Source organism: Agelaius phoeniceus, chromosome 2, assembly GCF_051311805.1.
Source record: "Agelaius phoeniceus isolate bAgePho1 chromosome 2, bAgePho1.hap1, whole genome shotgun sequence".
NCBI lineage: Eukaryota > Metazoa > Chordata > Aves > Passeriformes > Icteridae > Agelaius > Agelaius phoeniceus.
In genome coordinates this window covers 116,516,472-116,530,169 of record NC_135266.1, presented here as the reverse complement: position 1 = coordinate 116,530,169, position 13,698 = coordinate 116,516,472, and the positions used below count along the sequence as shown (strand labels likewise).

General features: G+C 43.7%; 1 protein-coding gene across 4 annotated transcripts in view; it reads left to right on the top strand.

Annotated features, from left to right (window-relative positions):
• FCHSD2 (FCH and double SH3 domains 2) overlaps positions 1 to 12,099 on the top strand; it is a 120,765-nt gene extending 108,666 nt beyond the window's left edge. For all 4 annotated transcript variants that reach the window (XM_054654872.2, XM_054654871.2, XM_077174609.1 and 1 more), the window contains 8 exons: positions 2,784 to 2,945; positions 5,678 to 5,812; positions 6,111 to 6,194; positions 6,319 to 6,496; positions 7,154 to 7,374; positions 8,340 to 8,469; positions 8,601 to 8,683; positions 9,764 to 12,099. In XM_054654872.2, the coding sequence (XP_054510847.1) occupies positions 2,784 to 2,945; positions 5,678 to 5,812; positions 6,111 to 6,194; positions 6,319 to 6,496; positions 7,154 to 7,374; positions 8,340 to 8,469; positions 8,601 to 8,683; positions 9,764 to 9,847 (1,077 nt within the window). In that variant the 3' untranslated portion in view covers positions 9,848 to 12,099. The remainder of the gene's footprint in view (positions 1 to 2,783; positions 2,946 to 5,677; positions 5,813 to 6,110; positions 6,195 to 6,318; positions 6,497 to 7,153; positions 7,375 to 8,339; positions 8,470 to 8,600; positions 8,684 to 9,763) is intronic.
• The last annotated feature ends 1,599 nt before the right edge of the window (positions 12,100 to 13,698 follow it).

Genomic DNA, 13,698 nt, shown 5'->3' with positions numbered 1-13,698 from the left:
GAAATGTATGTATCTTTATAAAATCACAGAGTCATTGAGGTTGGAAAGGCACTCCAGGATCATCATGTCCAACCCAGCACTGCCAAGGCCACCACTAAACCATGTTTAAATGTGTAGCTGTTCCTGTGTGAGAAGCAGGATAAAGTTCTGTTCCTGAGTGGTATTTTATTTGTATTTTTCCTACAGGTAGGAAGCTGTTAACTCTGGTCTACCAGCATAATTATTTAGGTAAAAATATAATTTCAGCGTGTAAATAACTTTCAAGTGCAGGCCTGACCTAATGCTTCTGGTGCTTTTATGGCTTGTCTGCAATGGAATGGAACTCAAAACATTTGTGGTTTGGAACAAACATTTGTTGACTGTTAAGGCTCCTGGGTGTAAACAGGGAGGGGGAACTCCATTGGATTTGCTGGGTACATTGAATTAAAACCTCTTGTAAAGTACACTCAAGGATTTTGGAGCAGCTTGTTTATTTTAGCTCACAATTTGTACAAACAAACTACAGCAGAGCAAGGACTAACAGCAACTGCAGATGTTGGTAGCAGCCTGGACCAGTGTTTATTGCTGTAGCATAACTCAGCCTAATTGGAAATTGCATAATGAGGTAAACAAAAACAACTGGGCTGAGCAATCCCTAGGTGGAGGCACAGGGAAAGTGCTCATAAATGGGTATCAGGATGTAAAGACAAGGTAGGGGAAAGCTACTTCACTCCACAAGTAAATATATACATTAACATATATATTTATATATTCCCCTTCACTCCACAAGTAAATATATACATTAATATATATATTTATATATTCAAGGCCAGGCTGGACAGGGCTTGGAGCACCCTGAGATAGCAGAAGGTGTCCCTGCTCATGGCAGGGAGTGGCACTGGAGGATTTTAAGGTCCTTCCAACCCAAAACATTCTGGAATTCTGTGAATAAGTTGCCTTTGACAAGGTTGTTCTCCCTGCCCTGTGCAGCTGCAAGGTTGGAGTGGGTTTGTTGGAAATCTTGGATGCTTAGGAACAGGAGAGAAGGGATGCACATTAATGTATTGAATGTTTCCTCCTTTTCTCAGCTCTCTGAACACTGTTTACTGTTAATCATTCACCTGGAGACCCCTTGCATGGAGAAGTGGCTCAGTGGCTTTGGCTTTTCCCATGGGAAACACCTCTCAAAGTTGTCCCATCCTCCTTTCTCCATCCCTGATTACAGGGCAGAGCTGCAGGCAGCTGTAGCCATATGAACTTTCATCTGACATCATAAATTTCCCTCTTACAACTGATCTACTCCTTAAAAATCACATTTCTTCTGCGAAGAATTTAAAATAATGTCTCTCAAAAGTGGTTTGATTGAGACAGGTTTAAAGTCACCTTCACAAATTAAGTGAAAATGGAGACATTTTGGGGGTTCAGCTTAATCAAGTTAGCAGTCATTTCTTTTCTGATTTATTTTCTAAGTAGAAAGATAGAATTCTCTGATGCTGTAAGTGCAGCAGCATGTCAAAAATGAGAAAAATACCTGTATCACTTCAGCTCAACACAAAATTTTGTATGGAGTAAGGATTTGTGTAAGAGATAAATACCTGGCACCCATTGGCATTTGAATTCACTGTACACATATTCTGCATAGTCTGCTGTGCTTCAGCCACTACTGGAAAAGGAATTTCCCTCTAATTTTTGCCTGAACTCACCTGTTTTTGCTGGGATTCCCAGTGCTGCTGAGTGCTTGATCTGAAGCAGTGAGGTGCTTCAGATCCCTGTGGGAAGGGCTGGAAGGGAGAGAAAGGAGATGAAACTTTGCTACTTGCTAAAAATGACCAGTGCTGTGAAAGGGAATGTGGGAAGAATTCCAGGGTGCTTCAGTGGGTTTCTGTTGCTGCCTCCATCAGTGACTCACTGAAGGATTTTTGGGAAATCACTTGATTTTTGTTCATCTGATGAGCAATGGCAGCAGGGGGTGTTGAGAGGGCTGGTCTGAACAGAAATACCCTCGGTTTTATCCCTGGGTTTGCCCTTCACTTCTTGATGCAGATCTGCTCTTGCTGAAATCCTGAATTTCTTCACACTGTTCTTCCCACCCCTCCTGTTTAGACTGTGAACTAATTTGGATCAGGGTGGTGCTTTGCCATGAATTTGTTAAATCCTTGGCTCCATCGGCCAGCCAGCCTGCCAGCATGCTGAAGTGAACCCAGCTGTCAGAAAACCTCCATTTCCATGCTGGTCTGAAGACAAAAATCCTGAAACTGTTTGTTGGAGTGCAATACTTACTTAATTTGGGGATTATTAACATATTGTGCTTCCATAACAAATGAGTTTCCTGTCATCTCTGGCACGTGCTGGTGGAAAAGAGCCTGGCTTGGGAGGTGGTGGGTTGGTGTGTGTGTATCCTGTCAGGTTTATTTCTGTTTCACATCCAGCTTAGTCACCACCTGGAAAGGTCTGCACTGTGGATATTCCTAATTTTAAAAATCTTGGGAAGCAAGATTGTTGTGAAGATTGCTTTGAAGTCCAACTGTGTTGTTGGACTTCAAAGCTGCACTGAACTACTTAAGGGTGTGAATTGGGAGTGGGCATAAACTCAGAGGTGATACTTCAAAAAACACAACTGGTGAGATTGGCTGAGCCTCCAGAAAACCATTGCCTGTGTCTTGGCTCACACCAGGCAAGGAAATGAGGAGTGGGGCTCATTTCCACAGGGAGCAGCTTCGAGAGCCATCTGGATGGTCAGAAGGTCCATGGGGCAAGGTGGGACCCTGAGGAGCTCTGAGCTCTGTGTGTGTTTGTGTCCCCAGATCATCAAGCTGAAGGCAGAAGCGAGGCTGGAGCTGCTGAAGCAGATTGGGGTGTCCGTGGACACGTGGCTGAAGAGTGCCATGAACCAGGTGATGGAGGAGCTGGAGAACGAGCGCTGGGCCAGCCTGCCCTCGGTCACCAACAACGGCTCCGCGCACCTGGTACGGATTCCTGGGGGGGAGAAACCCATCCCCAGGGCTGGGGGATCTCAGATTCCCAGGGGGAACATCTCTCCAGGGCTGGGGGATCTCTCCAGGCACTGCTCCTGATTTTGTGTGGGATGCAGCAGGTCCAGAGGAGGCCCCGGAGCTGCTCTAGGGCTGGAGCCCCTCTGCTCTGCAGCCAGGCTGGGAGAGCTGGGGGTGCTCACCTGGAGAGGAGAAGGCTCCAGGGAGAGCTCAGAGCCCTTGCAGGGCCTGAAGGGGCTCCAGGAGAGCTGCAGAGGGACTGGGGACAAGGGATGGAGGGACAGCACACAGGGAATGGCTCCCACTGCCAGAGGGCAGGGATGGGTGGGATATTGGGAAGAAATTGTTGGCTGGAAGGGTGTGCAGGCCCTGGCCCAGGGTGCCCAGAGCAGCTGGGGCTGCCCCTGGATCCCTGGAAAATCTCCAAGGCCTGTGTTTCTTTGAAGTTTCATTAATAGTTTATAATATTATCTTGAGCTCTTTGAGTGTGCAGATCCAAGTGTCAAAAATCCCAAAAGAATTCCTGTGCTGAGTTTCACTTCAGATCCTCTCTGGTCACCATAGATGAGGATTTGTTGCATAGCTGTGTTAAACAGTGATTTTATTCCATTTCTTTTTGTACTCCATCTCCTTTAACCTCCCTCTGTGCCTGTTGGGCTGCTCCCAGTCCCCCGTTCCCAGTGTCCCCAGACATGGCACAGTTGGAGCTGGAGCTGAGCCCCCCGTGCTGGTCCCAGGCGATGCCACAGCCTGGGAGGTTCAGCTCTGAGTCTCATTTTCCCTTTGACACTTACGTAGGCTCCTTCATTTAAAAAAGGCTCTGTTGACCTTGGCAGGCCAGACAGGGACAGCCCAGAGATGGAATTCTTAGAGCTGAGACCAAAATTATGCCAAAATTCAGAGGAATTACTGCAGTTTGTAACAAGCAGCACTTTAACTCCAGCCTGGAGGAGTGGGCAGTGTTTAAAAGAGCTGGGGAAGGGAAGCCAGCTTCCTGAAGCCCCAGGAAAAGCTGAGGGAGCTGGAAAGGGGCTCACCCTGGAGAAAAGGAGGCTCAGGGGGGACCTTGTGGCTCTGCATAGCTCCTGCCAGGAGGGGACACTTAGGGGGGTCAGGCTGTGCTCCCAGGGGACAGGGACAGGACCCATCTGTGTATATGTGCAACAAAACAAGATAGATTTTTACTTGTTTGTTTGTTTGTTTGTTTGTTTGTTTTCATCATTTTTTAATGTATATAATCTGCTTTTCTCATCACCTCCCCTGCATTTCTTCCTGTGTTTGCTGCCTGTCCCACACCTTTGGTGTCCTTCTGTCCCATACACTGATTCCTTGCTGGTGCCATCCTCCATCCCAGACCCTGCAGCAGAAGGATGAGCTGTGTCAAGCCAAGCTCTCAGTTTCCTGTTTTCCCTCTCCATGCCTGCTTCCCAAATGATTCCAGCTGAGGAGTTGAGAGCAGCCCACATGCTGAAAATAAAGGAGTGTTTTTCCTCCTTGTGCTAGAAAAGCAGGAGCAGATGTTGCCCAAACCTTGTAGACATGATTTGCTGATTTCCATGATGTCCCAGCTGGATGTCAGCCCTGGCTGCTGGGACCATGCACAGCAAAAGGCAGAGAAACAGGAGGGGAAACTCCAGATTTGCCATGATTTGTGGTTGGTTGCTGATTTCCCAAAGCATTGCCCAGCTGTAGGACAATTTTTTTGTTATCCCAACATCCATGAAGGATAGATGGAGGCAAGCTGCTCTTGGATGAGAGTTACTGAGGAAAAAATAATCACCAGAACTGCGAGGATTTGGTTTGGAAATAGTAACATAAAAACTCATTAAGTCAGAACATGATAAAGATTTGTGCTGTTCTAGTCCAGGCCTAGAAGAGCAAAGCTGTCAGAGACCTGGTGTAGGGAAACTGCTCTGGGAATTGGTAGGCTCAGCTTAACTTTTTTTATCAGTCTCTCACTTTTCTGGGGGAGCACCAGATTCACTCCCAAATTAATAGGAATAAACACAGGGAAGATGGCTCTACATAATGGTGTTGCCTTTGATTCACAGAGCTGTTTTCACAGCATAATTCATCATTTTTCACATGAGATAAAGTTATTTATTCAAAACATAACCCAGGCATGAGGCCAAAGCACAGCTCCTGGCAGTCTTACCCAAACTTGTATTTTTCCAGCACATTGACTTCAGGTTTTATTTAAACTTTTATAGCAAGTTTTTACAAATCTTCCTGTCTCTTAAGAATTTTTGTAATAAACTGCAGCAAATCTGCTGTGTGGAATACACCAGCTAGAAGGTTGATTTGGAGGATTATTTTTTTAAACTTTAGATTTTTTCACTGCAGATTTATTTTATAACTTGTGGTCACAGGTACATGAATCTTTCAGTAGCATAAATTCCCTTTTTTCCAATAAACTGTTTTTTGTGCCGTTGCGATGGCATCTCCAAAGTACTTTAGTCACAGATTATGTGAAAAATGGATTTTATAACTGTCCATCAGCTGAGCTGGAGCTTCCAAAATCTTCTGCAGTACTTCTTAAAGTCCGGGTGCTTTTGTCTGAACAAAGAAATCCAGCTGAGTTACTTTCAAAAACAATAAATCATAAAAAATACACACTGAAAAATATTAACCAGCTCATTTTTACTGTTATTTCTTCACCAATTTTTAGCAGCTGCTGTAATGCCAACTGGAATTTGTTTTACTAGGTCAATGCTGATGCAGAAAAGGAAGAAGGTGAAGAGTTTGAAGACAGCATGGATGTTTTTGATGACAGCAGTTCTAGTCCTTCTGGTACTCTCAGAAATTACCCTCTCACCTGCAAAGTTGTTTATTCCTATAAGGTTAGTGATTTTTTAAAACGTATTAGAAAAATGAATTATATAAGAACAAATAATAAATGTGCCTTTGGGAGGCTGAGGTTTGCTTTTCTGATAGGGTGAGATTCAGGGAGGTTCTCAGGGAGAAGGGCTTTTGTGAATGGCAGAACCTTCAATGGGATGTTTTAAATCATGTTAAAGCTTTCAGTTTTTTAACAAACATCACTTCTAATAAAAGTCTCGATGGGAATGTCCTTTCCACTGCCCATGCCTTGCCCTAAAAACCACTTTCCTTTTCCATCCTTCTTGTCCTGCATTCCAGGCTTCTCAGCCAGATGAGCTGACCATAGAGGAGCACGAGGTGTTGGAGGTCATTGAAGATGGAGATATGGAAGACTGGGTGAAGGTATCATTTTCTCAGCTTGTTTCCATGAACTCTGGTAGGATGGAGGTTGGGGTGGGAGGGAATGCTGGGATTCTCTCCAGAGCAGTGCCCCAAGCAGAGAATGGCTCCTGTTGTTGGTTCACAGGCACGGAACAAGGCTGGACAGGTGGGATATGTGCCAGAGAAGTACCTGCAATTCCCAACCTCCAGCAGCCTCCTGAGCATGCTGCAGTCCCTGGCTGCGCTGGACTCCCGATCCCACACCTCCAACAACTCCACGGAGGCTGACCTGGTGCCAGGCAGCCTCAACGGGGACTCCAATGGTAAATCCCACTTAAAAATACATAGGGTATTGAGCTGGCTCTTGGAAACACTCTGCACCTCGAGTCTGGGAGATTTTCCCAGATTTCATGGAGTCACAGAATTGTTAAGGTTGGAAAAGACCTCCAAGATCATGAAATCCAAGCTTTGACCAAATCTCCCACCATGTTGCAAAGTCTGCTCATTTTTTAATCCTTCCAGGCATGGGAACTCTACCATTTCCCAGCCTGTTCCAATGTTTCAATCACTATTCCAGGGAAGAAATTTTCCCTAACATCCAACCTGAGCCTCCCCTAGTGCAATTTGAGGACATTTCCTCTTGTCTTATCTCTGGTTTTGTGGGAGAAAAGGCCCCACCAGCCACAACCTCCTTTCAGGGAGTTGCAGAGTGAGACTGACCCATATCTGAATACAGCCATTCCCAGTAATTATCTCAGTAATTATCTCTCTCATATTAAATCTGCATAATTCACCTCCTCAGCTCATACTGAGATTAAAATTAAGGAAATTTTAGCTGAGATCAAAATTAAGGAAAACTGGAATAATCTGCCCCAGATTCTTATAAAGACCTTCAAAATCCCCAGCTCCAGCTATCAAACTTGATGTATACTTCCTTTTTTTTCTTAGCTCATTGGGTTTTTTCCTTTTCCATTTTGCAGTCTGTTTTGTCAAAGCACTTTATGATTACGAGGGGCAGACAGATGACGAGCTGTCCTTCCCAGAGGGAGCCATCATCCGAATCCTGAACAAGGAAAACCAGGATGATGATGGCTTTTGGGAGGGGGAATTCAATGGCCGCGTTGGGGTCTTCCCCTCCGTGTTGGTTGAAGAGCTCACAGCCTCAGAGAATGGAGAGACTCAGTGGATTGGGGATATCCAGGTATGGAAAGAGGTCTTGGCTTGGTTTATTATTTGCAAAGTTCTGTCACTTCTTCGCGGGGGAAAAAAAAATCGAAACCAGTTTAAGAAAAAAAAAATCAGCGGCTATTTAAGTAAAAAAAATCAGAACCAATTTAAGGAAGAAAAAAACAATCCAAGCCCTCAGTGCTTGCATTTTAGTTTCTTCCCCAGCCTAATGATGTATTTTTGCAAATTTGTGAATAAAGGCAGATATTATGATAGAAAGCAATCAAAGGAAAATTCGCAGTTTACTTCCTGTCTTTAATTTAGAGACTGAGATGTCAGACACAACCTGGCAAAAAGAGAATTACAGGCTCTTTCAGCCCTAATTGAGTGTTTTCATACTTAAAACTGTTCTATATTCTCTCAGTTTTTGAGGGGCAGGATACTGCCAAGTTTTGGATTATAGTAATTTTTGCAGCAATGTCCTCATTTCTACAGTGTAGTTCTATAATCCTTATATCGTATTAGAAAATCAGACATTCCAGTGTGGAGTTTGGAGATAGAAACTGCACTTCCATGTTTTCTACAATGGAATTTTTCAGTATTTTTATTCCTTGATTTAGGAAGACCACAAAAATGCACATTTAAATGCATTTTGGGTGGGGATAAAGCTTGTGATCCCAACACTTCTGTGTGAATCCCACTTGTCTGAGCAACCTTTTTGTTTCGAATAACTTTCAAAAATCCTCTCTGAATTACCTGGGAGAGGCTGAAAATTTCTGTTCAGTGGCAACCTGTGATTTAAAAAAATTGAATCCCTGTTGGATACCTTGGCTTTTCTTCCCAAACTTTCCCGCCAGCTGCTTTTCCTCCAGAGGGAACTTGCTGGAGTAGGGATGGGTTGGAAAACCGGTGTGTGTGTGTGTGTGTGTGTGTGTGTGTGTGTGTGTGTTAAATGTGCCAAGGAGGATTTACTGCAGCTTCTCCCTCTTTTTGGCACAGGTATCCCCCACTCCAAAGGCCAACAACTCCCTGCCACCACTGCCTCTGTACGACCAGCCTCCCACCAGTCCCTATCCCAGCCCGGATAAAAGAGGATCCCAGTTTTTCCCCAGGTCTCCGTCGACGAACGGTGAGAAATTTGCAAACATTTTGGGAAAAGGCTTCATTTAGAAACCTCTCAGAAAAAAGGAGCATTTTTACAACATAAATTCAGCAATTCTGAGGGGCTTCTTTGTAATAGGGTGTTGCTTATTTCCTCAGAGAACAGCTTTGGTTCAGAGTCCCCTGGATTCTCCCAACCTCCACGAATTCCTCCGGAAAGTTCCTATGGCAAACTGCGGCCTGTAAGTGACCAGAAAATCCTGTGGGTTTTATTGATAAAATATTTCATTAAATATTCTATTATTATATTAATATTATATTATAATATTATAAGTATTCTAAAATATTGATATTCAAAGAGTAACAGCCCCTAAACAGAGCTGAAAAAGAGGTGGGGAGTAAATGCCAGAAGATGTCAATCCTATGGTTTATACAGTTCCTTTCCTGCATATTTGGGATTCTGTTCATTTCCACCCTCTTTGGTTTGAGGGGTTTGGATTCACAATTCCTAATGATGAGGATTTTGTGTTGTCTTTGCTGCCTAGAAAAAGGACATTTGCCAGAAAAGGAAGGGAAGAATTAAATCACTTTGAACGTGGCAAAATCCATCTCCTATGATTAACTTTGAAATCAAGTTGTGGGATTTTCAAAGCCCTAAACCAAATCATACTAAAACAGAGCATTTGTCTTTTCCTAGCCTTTTCAGTAAATGAGATTGCAGAAAAAAGAGCATTTTTTGATATTTAAATAATATATTCTGAATATTGAGGTAGTATTGGGCAGTTTGATGCAGGATTGCTCCACAGTTCAGGTTTCCAGAGCAAGTCTGGTGTATTCTGAAATGGTGTCCTAAAAACCCTCTTGGCACTATAGGTGATCTCTGTCAGGAGCAAAAAGGACTGATGTGGCAGAGTGTGAAAAAACCATCACATTTTGGGTGTGTATTGTTGAGAAGTATCAGTGAGTCAGGTGCAGCAGAACATCCTGGTAGTTCCACTCCATGGAAATTGCAGGCAAAATCTCCATCAGATTCAGCACGTGATGAGCCTTTCCCATGTTTCCATCCTGGCTTATCCATGGAATAAATCTGGGATTGCACCCTGGAGGGAGTCTGGGACAGTTCATAAGGAAAATCCCTGATGGCGGAGCTGGGCAGCACTGGAGCTGCATCCCGCTGGACACACGACCTGTTTGTTTGCATCATCTCAAGGGGTGCAGGAGGTGCAGTTTGCATCATCTGGAGCTCAGTGCAGGAAATGTCAGGGATTCTGGTGGGATTTGGCCATTCTGGGGTAGTCACGGGCTGGTTCTGAATGTTGCAGGTGCGAGCAGCTCCACCCCCCCCGACACAGCACCACCGCCGGCCCACGGAGAAGATCGAGGACGTGGAGATCACTCTGGTGTAACGAGGGGACTGGCTAATTAGTAGTGCTACAATCAAGGCCAAACACAGCTTTTGGTCAATCTCGTTTTTAGGCACCTTTGCATGATGAAGACTTGGACTAGAGTGAGAGATAGGGAGGATTTTATGTGGCAGTGACCTGGCGGATTCCTTCCCACAGTCATGAATATTTTGTGCCTTTTGGTTTTGTTTGTTTGTTTGTTTGGATTTCTCTACATCATTCTTCTTCTCTTAGCACAAACCAAGACAGGCCAAGATTGGCTTTTTTTCTTGGCTGGAGATGCTCCATGTTGATGTGGAGACAAAGAAAGAGCCCCATTCATGCAGCTTAGTCTTAGCATCCTTTGCTCCTGTGCATTAGTACAGTATATTACTGTTGCCATAGGAATGTGTTAAAGATTGTGGATCCTTCCAGTAGCATCACCTGCCTGATCAGGTATTCATCAGAAGAATGAAAAAGGGAATGGAAAAAGAAGTCTAAAGGAGAGGCTGGCTCCTCTTGAATCCCCCTGCAGAAAGGAAGAGATGGGAAAATGATCTCCTGGAGAAGCAAAAGTGTTCATTCCATGGGTGCTCCCCTTGTCAGTGATTCACAGCTGAACATTCTGCCTTTGGATTTTTGTGTTTACTCAGTGCATTTACTCATAGAGGATCTAACATGGAGGTGCTGAACCAGCAGCAACATCTTCTTCCACAGCAGAAACCAACGGGTAGAAAAGCAAAAAAGCAAGTGAGATTTTTGTCTAGATCTGGAAATTGAGCTGCTTTTTCTTTTCTGTTTTTTTTTTTTTTTTTCTCTTTGCAGATTTTGGGGATTTTGGTTCTTTTGTTGGGTTTGTTTTATTTTTTTAAAGCATTTGGGTCACTCTTATCCCAGTTATTGCCGTGTACTTTATTATCCAACATTAGCAGTGTATCTTTGTCATCAAACCACCTGAGTTCTAGAGTTAGCAGTTCCATTTAGAGTACTTACATGCATTTAGTTGTTGCATTGGATGGCCCTGTAGCCTTTTCCCACCCCAATCCCATTAACCAGCCAAAGCCAGGGAGCCAGGAGCAGCTCCGGGTTCTGCCTTCACACCACCTTCGTGCCCAAGATGTGCCCAGTTCCTCTCAGGGAAGAAACTGAAAGGAAAAGAGTTTCACATTTCCCTCAGAGAGCTCTGAAAAGGGAGCTTGGATTTCGGTTTTTTGAGAGAAAAGGGCAAAGAATATTCTGAAGTTGAATGTGGAGTGGAATGGTTGGAGGAGAGGGAAAAACTGGATGCAAGCAGGTTTTTCCTTGGGTACTGACTAAAATATTGTCAGCATTCTCCATCAGATGAAAACTTCAGATCAAAGGCATCCCAAGGTTGGGTTTGGAGCTGTTTGTGGGTTCTCTTGTGTCTTCATGGTTTTTTTCTCAAAACCAGTAAGTTTTCAACCTTTAGTTTACTAACAAGGGCTATTTTTTGAGGCTGCATTTACAACAAAAACCCAACGTCTCATCTAACAAGATTTTATCATAAACTTTGCACATACTTGGAAATCCCAACCCAGGCTGGGTCTCTGAGACATCCAGTGCTTGCCAGTCTCCTTTCCCAGTGGGATCCTTAACCAAGAGTGGGGCTGTCTGAAGGCAACAATTCATGGATCAGTTATGGAATCAGTGACTGTCCAATGAAGTCTTTTCCATATTTTATTCCTTCTTTTGCACCTCTTGTCCTGTTGATCTGTTTGAGGTCTTTTTATGTGTTTATCAAACTTATTCTTAAGTTTAAAAAGAAACGTTTTTAAAAAAAAAATGGTTTAACTGTTTGCAAATATTTTGAGATCTTTACAATGCAGAAGAAAACCAAGTTTTTACCATAATGTTCATGTTCAATTCTTTTGGCCAGTTTCACCAGTTTCATGTTCAGTTCTTTTGGCCAGGACACGGGTCTGTGTCCTTCACACCTGGACTTTCAAAAATCCAGAAAATTTTTATTTAAAAGTCTCTTTAGTTGTATTTTAAAATATTTTCTGTAAGAGCTGCTAATTTTATTTAAAAAACAAAAGTGAAAAAAAAAGAAAAAAAAAAGAAAAAGGAAGAAAAGTTGTAAAAAGATGCCTCCTTTTTAACTATGATTTCTTCATACAGGGCATGTATCGGCCGTTGCATCGTGTACAGCTCAGTACACCCTGAAAGCATCAGTGCAAATGCTTTCTTTATATTGGCTGTAAAAAGTTTGTATTTATTATGTATAAAAAGTTGAATAATAAAAAAGTGGAACTAAATCCCTGGTGCCCTGGGAGATTTGGGTGGGAGGGAGGTTTAAGAGAAAACCCAGGGATAAAAATCAGCGTTTTCTTGAGAGGGACTTGGTGCTTTTACACAGAAGTTTGTATCTTGTGCTTCAGGAAAAGGACATCCTTAAAATCAGCTTTAAACATCTTTTGGAGGGGGCATTTATACAAAGAACAAAACATTGCAAGAATCGAAGAGTCGGCAAAAAAGCTCCAGTTATCAAAATAATTGCTTAATAGCCTTGATGCAATTAGGATAATTGCCTAAAGAAAGCCAGGGGAGTGATTGATAACAACCCTTCAGAGTGATTGTCCCTTAATAGGCTTGATTTGCCTAATTGTGCCAGGAGCATTCCCTCTCCAGCTCTGGGATCCCTCTGTGGGCTGCATTTCCACGTTGGATTTTCTCACTGCACTCAGAAGCTGCCTGTCAGTGACCACCTCCTTGCTGGGCTAATCCCAGTTTCCTACAGGTGGTAGGTGCCAAATATTGCATTATTTCTATGTGCTCCCTGGTTTTGGACACTTGTTTTCCTCATGGAACACAGCACTTTGCTGTGGGGCTGGGTTGGATCTTTTTGCACGTCCACTCTTCCCACTGAGCTGTTGCACAGACCTTTACTTTTTCCCCTGAGCTCCTGCAGCCTCTTCCTTTGAGAAATCCCATTTTTCCTGCTTTTTATATGGATTCATGGTGCTCCTCTAAAAATTATTGTCCTGCCTTGCTGCTTTGACAGCTATGTCCTTTTCTTTTCATTGTTTGCTTGTTGCTTGGGGTCCAGAACCAACAGAACTGTGCTGTGATCCCATCATTCTTGCCATAAACTGATTTCCATGAAAACCTCTTGTCCCTGAAATGCCTTTCCTGCACAGTCTGAAGAGCACACAGTGACCACTTAGAGGCAAAGAGAGATGCTGAGGAACCACAAAGGCTGCAGGGCTCTATTTCCTCCTTGGCATAGTCTAGAGAAGGAATTTGGGGAAATTCCCCACTGCAGAGGGTGAAATGTGGGTCCCTGCAAGTCAGCAGCAGATCTGTTAGAGCCAGGCTTTCCTCTGCTTGCTTTGGTTCCCAGATTTTGGCTTTAAACTGAGAGAATGGAGATGTAGATTGGGAATTAGGAGGAAATCCTACCCTGTGAGGGTGGGGAGGTTCCCAGAGCAGCTGTGGCTGCCCCTGGATCCCTGGAAGTGGCCAAGGCCAGGCTGGACAGGGCTTAGAGCACCTGGGACAGTGGAAGGTGTCCCTGCCATGGCAGGGGTGGAATGAGGTGATCTAAAATCCCTTCCATCCCAAACCAGTCTGGGATTTAGTGATTTTCAAAAAGTGAATAGGACTGAGACTGGGTAGAAGAAATGGGGGTAAACAATGTGATGTTTACTCCAAATTGTGCCAAGGTTTTGGGGATTTTTTTGTTTCTTTTATGGAAATATTCAAAGGAACCAATGCAGTGGGTGAATTCTCTCTCCCTTCTAGTACAAATGTCTCTCACTGCTGATAGTAATTAAAAAAGAAAACAAAAATTGCCCCATCTTCTCTAAATAAAGCATCTTCTGCTGCTTGGAAGTCTGGCTGCTCTGCAGCTTGCA